General features: G+C 45.1%; 5 protein-coding genes across 5 annotated transcripts; all 5 read left to right on the top strand.

Annotated features, from left to right (window-relative positions):
* The first annotated feature begins 193 nt into the window (after window positions 1-193).
* Window positions 194-658, top strand: LOC130370225 (histone H2A). Its single transcript, XM_056575938.1, has one exon. The coding sequence runs from the start codon at window positions 227-229 to the stop codon at window positions 608-610; it is 384 nt and encodes a 127-aa protein (XP_056431913.1). The 5' UTR covers window positions 194-226; the 3' UTR covers window positions 611-658.
* An 816-nt stretch (window positions 659-1474) lies between these two features.
* LOC130370239 (histone H2A) lies at window positions 1475-1956 on the top strand. Its single transcript, XM_056575945.1, has one exon. The coding sequence runs from the start codon at window positions 1520-1522 to the stop codon at window positions 1901-1903; it is 384 nt and encodes a 127-aa protein (XP_056431920.1). The 5' UTR covers window positions 1475-1519; the 3' UTR covers window positions 1904-1956.
* Window positions 1957-2902: 946 nt separating this feature from the next.
* Window positions 2903-3214, top strand: LOC130403964 (histone H4). The gene has a single exon (XM_056608523.1). It carries the CDS (start codon window positions 2903-2905, stop codon window positions 3212-3214), a length of 312 nt encoding a protein of 103 aa, XP_056464498.1.
* Window positions 3215-4271: 1057 nt separating this feature from the next.
* On the top strand, window positions 4272-4735 carry LOC130370288 (histone H2B-like). The gene has a single exon (XM_056576011.1). It carries the CDS (start codon window positions 4305-4307, stop codon window positions 4677-4679), a length of 375 nt encoding a protein of 124 aa, XP_056431986.1. The 5' UTR covers window positions 4272-4304; the 3' UTR covers window positions 4680-4735.
* LOC130403956 (histone H2B-like) lies at window positions 4305-4679 on the top strand. Its single transcript, XM_056608512.1, has one exon. It carries the CDS (start codon window positions 4305-4307, stop codon window positions 4677-4679), a length of 375 nt encoding a protein of 124 aa, XP_056464487.1.
* Window positions 4736-6000: the final 1265 nt, after the last annotated feature.

Below are 6000 nucleotides of genomic sequence, written 5' to 3'. Positions count from 1 at the left end.
TACACTATCTTACTTTTCAATCGGGACAATTTGACTTACGGTACTCCGCCACAGGGTGGCAGCATACTGTCAAACTGCCCCCAATATTGGATGATTACGTATGAGTTGGACCATGATTGGTCGACCTTTCTGAAGTTTTAGCTGGCCAATGAGCAGAGACCTGGGTGATTATATAAACAAGAGTACGGCTGTGTGAAACATTACACATCTCCAATTCAGATTAATCATGTCAGGAAGAGGTAAAACCGGAGGCAAAGCCAGGGCGAAGGCCAAGACCCGTTCATCCCGTGCCGGACTCCAGTTCCCCGTCGGTCGTGTGCACAGACTCCTCCGTAAGGGAAACTATGCCCACCGCGTCGGTGCCGGAGCTCCCGTCTACCTGGCGGCGGTTCTCGAGTATCTGACCGCTGAGATCCTGGAGTTGGCTGGAAACGCGGCCCGCGACAACAAGAAGACCCGCATCATCCCCCGCCATCTGCAGCTGGCCGTCCGCAACGACGAGGAGCTCAACAAACTCCTCGGCGGAGTGACCATCGCTCAGGGCGGTGTGTTGCCCAACATCCAGGCCGTCCTTCTGCCCAAGAAGACCGAGAAGCCCGCCAAGAAGTAGAACTACACCACAAGACAACAAGGGCTCTTTTAAGAGCCACCTACTTTTCAAAAAGCTGCAAAACCCTAACGTGACCAAACCAGCCTTAAATTGCATTATTCACGTGTCTTTACTACGTGAAATTAGCAAAAGTTGACGTAAATGTATAGTAGGCCGGTGAAGGTAATCTGGCTAGCAAGACCGATTTATGATGACGCCTCATAGTATGCCAGTAAGGTTAGTCACATGTTTTCTGTGCCTTGTCTTGGTTCAAATTGCATTATCAATGCGAACTATTTAATCACGTGAATTGGTTAATTTGGTGTTTTCCTTGCAGCATGGTTTTATTTAGAAATTCTGTATCTTGCTGGGATCTTGTGGAAATGAAACGTTAAAAATGAACACAAAATAGAAAGATGACGATAACATGCGAGTTGATTAACAACATAATAGTACAATTTAAATAGTTTATAATCAAGCTAAATTACTGGAAAGATTATTGGTCGGATGTAGGCCTATACATAGGCCTACAGCATTGCATAAAACAGTGAGGAATCGAGCTTTAAAAAAAACATGTGTGGGAAAGAAACTGGACAGATTGAAATAAGATTAGCCTAAATCAAACATTCAAGTTGTAGGTCTATTGGCAAATTCAGAAACAAGCAGATTCTGGAGTTTTTGTTGACACCTTTAGACTTATAATTCGCTTTCATTAAGAGGTTTCACACCCTCTCATTAACCTATTTTGATTTGGGATGATACGGATTTGTGTTCAATACTGCCACATCTTCTGATTGGTGGTTAGGTTGGTCCGTGATTGGTCAATCTTCTTAATTCTAAAGTGGCCAATGAGCAGAGACCTAGGTGAATATATAAACTCAAGTACCGCTTTGTGGCACACTACTTTTAGATCTTCAGATAAAGGTAATCATGTCTGGAAGAGGTAAAACCGGAGGCAAAGCCAGGGCGAAGGCTAAGACCCGCTCATCTCGTGCCGGGCTTCAGTTCCCCGTCGGCAGAGTGCACAGACTCCTCCGTAAGGGAAACTATGCCCACCGCGTCGGTGCCGGAGCTCCCGTCTACCTGGCGGCGGTTCTGGAGTATCTGACCGCTGAGATCCTGGAGTTGGCTGGAAACGCTGCCCGCGACAACAAGAAGACCCGCATCATCCCCCGCCATCTGCAGCTGGCCGTCCGCAATGACGAGGAGCTCAACAAACTCCTCGGCGGAGTGACCATCGCTCAGGGCGGTGTGCTGCCCAACATCCAGGCCGTCCTTCTGCCCAAGAAGACCGAGAAGCCCGCCAAGAAATAGAATCAAAACCAGACTACTATTAACAAAAAGGCTCTTTTAAGAGCCACCCACATCTTAACTAAGCAGTATTTCCTGAAATCCAAAACCAGTGCTAGACATTAGGCCAGGGGTGCCCAACTTTTTTTGACCCAAGATCCACTTTTCAAGTCGCCAACCTCCCGAGATCTGCCGGGGGGGGGGCACCTTCTCAACAATAATCAATAATCTTCCTCCCACTCAGGGTGAAAATGGTAGGTCTTAGCTCGTTTCCCCATAGCCATGCCAACGTTTAGGATTGCGTAACTACTGTTGACGGCTTTCTACTGCTGTTGACAGCGCATGCGCTACCGCGCGTATATGTCCCGCTCTTTTTTTTATTTTATTTAAAAAAAAGAAATTGTCGACGGTCTACTGGTAGACCGCGATCGACTGGTTGGGCACCCCTGCATTAGGCCCACTTTGCAAAAGCTTATTAATTCTCGCAGGCACCACATTCGCAAGATTTGAAGCAAACAATCGTTAGAGGATATTAAAGATTGATCTTCGTCCACGAAATAGTTTTTATTTAAATCTCATGCATGTTTATTAATAAAATTACCAATATATTTAGGTTAAAGAATTCATAACTAAAATTTATTGTCTGGATTTTGTTATGTCCTAATTGTAATTCTCATTCCCATTAAATTGAGCCATAATGTCTTCAGGTTGGACACGCATGTAATTATTGTAAGTCACTTTGGGGAAAAGCGTCTGATAACTAAATGTACATAATTTGGGTAGCCAATTCATATTTTTGAATGAATAACGGGCATACGTATTGACAAATGTGCTACGGAACCAGAGCTGTTTAAAAAGGGGCGGTAACTGCACCCATCAAAAAATATCCCTCGAAATACGACGAGGGCAATGGGCGTGGTCTTTGTTGCTCCCGCCCATGGTCTCTCTCTGGTCCTCTGCGAGCCTTTATAAACACGGAGCGTTCACTCACGGCTTCATTCTGCATCTACAAACAGCTCAGTCATGTCTGGTCGAGGAAAAGGAGGAAAAGGACTCGGGAAAGGAGGCGCCAAGCGTCACCGTAAAGTTCTCCGTGATAACATCCAGGGCATCACCAAGCCCGCTATCCGCCGTCTTGCCCGTCGTGGCGGTGTGAAGCGTATCTCCGGTCTGATCTACGAGGAGACCCGCGGTGTCCTCAAGGTGTTCCTGGAGAACGTGATCCGTGATGCCGTCACCTACACCGAGCACGCCAAGAGGAAGACCGTCACCGCCATGGATGTTGTCTACGCTCTGAAGAGGCAGGGACGCACCCTGTACGGCTTCGGCGGTTAAACCATCTTCTCAACCCTAAACCCAAAGGCTCTTTTAAGAGCCACCCAAATCTACTTGATAGCGATTTTCCTTGCATCATCAAATATTGGATTGAAACCAATCGCAGAAACTTAACTGTAGATAAGTGTGATGTCGTTAAGCTACATTAAATCAGTTTTGGTAAAAAAATTCTAAATAAATTGCTATACACCCATAGCCTGGTTCTACCAGACTCTCGCACTTCACTTCATTTCATTTGTACAGAGAGTCTGGACCTAATCAATTGACAAACGTTAACTCACTTGAAGGCGGGTGTCTGAAGTTTAAAATGATTGGATCTGCCATAACCAATCGCTAACGTTTAGTTGTGACGTATGTCATGCGCCGGGAATCACGCGCAGGTTGTACACAAACCAAACACCTTGCGCATCTGCACGAAAATGTCCGTGAACGACAGTTGCAGGTTTTGTTCGTCGAATTTAATTTATCAGGGAAAATTTGCACATTGCAAATCAACTACCGACCTTCAACAACAACTCAAACTGGCGTACGACTTTATCGTCATTGTTCTCAGACACGCCCTCTGTTCGCTGATTGGGGGCCGCTGTGGCGGCACCAGAAAACCAAATTATATACAGCAGGTCCAGACCAAGTACTGAAGGGAAATTCAAATTGAGCGGAAGTACTTAGGCGGGCGGAGCCAGGCTAATACACCCCCCCCCTAAAAATTGAAATAGACTTTATCTGCCATGCATCAAATTCTAAATTGTCCAGCTAATTGGTTTTCTTTGACTAAATTTGACAGTTTTCACTAAGGGTTACTGTTAAATAGACAATTTGGGTTGTTGATTTAAGCATAACAGAACAGCCCTTTGTTGGAGAGGTCTTATCTCGTGTGTAGAGATGAGCCCAACCAAGACAGCGATAGTCGGTCACACAGGATTCTTTAGCTAGCCCCTAAGAAATCTCCAGAAGGCTATTGGCTCCGGCGGAACATTCAGTCCTCCATTTTAGCCAATCATATAACCGGACGATCCAATGATGATTTGCATACACCCCCTATAAATTCATCCGCCCATCACAATCTAGGACATACGCATCGAATCTCATCATGCCTGAAGTAGCAAAACCCGCGCCCAAGAAGGGCTCCAAGAAAGCAGTTTCCAAGGTCGCAGTTAAGGGCGGAAAGAAGCGCCGCAAGTCCAGGAAGGAGAGCTATGCCATCTACGTCTACAAGGTGCTGAAGCAGGTCCACCCCGACACCGGCATCTCCTCCAAGGCGATGGGGATCATGAACTCCTTCGTCAACGACATCTTCGAGCGTATCGCTGGTGAAGCCTCTCGCCTGGCTCACTACAACAAGCGCCGCACCATCACCTCCAGGGAGATCCAGACCGCCGTCCGCCTACTGCTCCCCGGTGAGCTGGCCAAGCACGCCGTGTCTGAGGGCACCAAGGCGGTGACCAAGTACACCAGCTCCAAGTAGACCTCACCCTTCAACCAAACAAACGGTTCTTTTAAGAACCACGCAATTCTGCCTAAAGGGCCATTCCTAACAATTGGTTGTCTATGATCGTGTTGAGAAGAAGAGGCGCCCTTCAAAAGATTGTGACAAAATTGAGGACTCTGAGAAGATTCAAATAAGTGTCTTGTAAGGATTTTACAATATGTCCATCTGAATTGTGATATTAGTCGCTCCATTGCATTGAGGATAGTTGCTGATATCCAAACATCATCAAAACAATGTTTTGCAAGTTAATACTGTAGTTAGTACTATTATTCTAATGACGTGCCAAATGCTGCCTATCTGTAGAACACGTGCTATCTAGTCGGTGTCTAGTCCTAACGCATCACAAAGTTCCATCATGAATCATGAATAAGCAATCAAAATAATGGAAATAAACGACGTCGTTTGAGAGGATAGCTATTTAGTTCCCTGACTGTCCTCAATCTGTGTTTTCTAATTACCAATATGCTAGGTGCTAAAGGGGGCAGTATTCCCCAGGACTTTCCTCTTTAAAAGTACGTCTCTCCCTGAGTTTGGAAATGGTTGGAATCATCTGGGATAATGTGAGTACACAAGAAAATACAAAAATATAACGTATATCTAGGCCTTTTATAGATATCTGAATGCCAATATCGCACATATTAGGCCTTTAAATTGTGCATAGGTCGTCCATAACTGCGTCTGAAATGAATATTGTCATCGAAAACTTAGAACCTGCGAATATAGCCACAGTCAGCCAAACAAAAAAAATTATGTCATCTCTGAAGGGAAGTGAATTAATCAGAATTTATTTTAAATAGACTTGATTTCTGTGATAATATTGACAGAAACCTGAAGGCTTTTTCCATATCAGAATGTCTTCTTTCCATCGTAAGAGCAGAGGCCTCTACAGATTCTCTTTTCTTCATCAGAAGTTTCCTTTCCTAAGGAGATGACCCAGAATTACTTGGAGGTAAGGTGGTTTGAATTCTAAAAATGCTTAGGAAAGGAGCCTCAATGCATCCTTTAACCCTCCTTTAGCATAGGTTACTTCCGACCAACCTTTACGAAAGGAAAGGAGAGATTGTTATCCAATAATCCTTTTCGGCAGCAATATTTAAAGCAACAGGCTGCCGACGAAGCACCTTTTCATCTTTCCTTGACCCGATGACGTTTTCCTTGAAGGTTAAGGAAAGGAGGCATAAAGGTTAGGAGATTTGATTATTCGTAGAGGCCCCAGGAGTGTCATTATGACTGCTTGAATCTTTGGAACAACGTAAGGCCTCGGCAAATGTGGAAATCAGTGGCTCTTTCGAATCCA

Source organism: Gadus chalcogrammus, chromosome 2 (genome assembly GCF_026213295.1).
Source record: "Gadus chalcogrammus isolate NIFS_2021 chromosome 2, NIFS_Gcha_1.0, whole genome shotgun sequence".
In the NCBI taxonomy this organism is placed as follows: domain Eukaryota; kingdom Metazoa; phylum Chordata; class Actinopteri; order Gadiformes; family Gadidae; genus Gadus; species Gadus chalcogrammus.
Note: the sequence above shows the minus strand (reverse complement) of the source record. Positions and strands in the feature narration are given on the sequence as shown.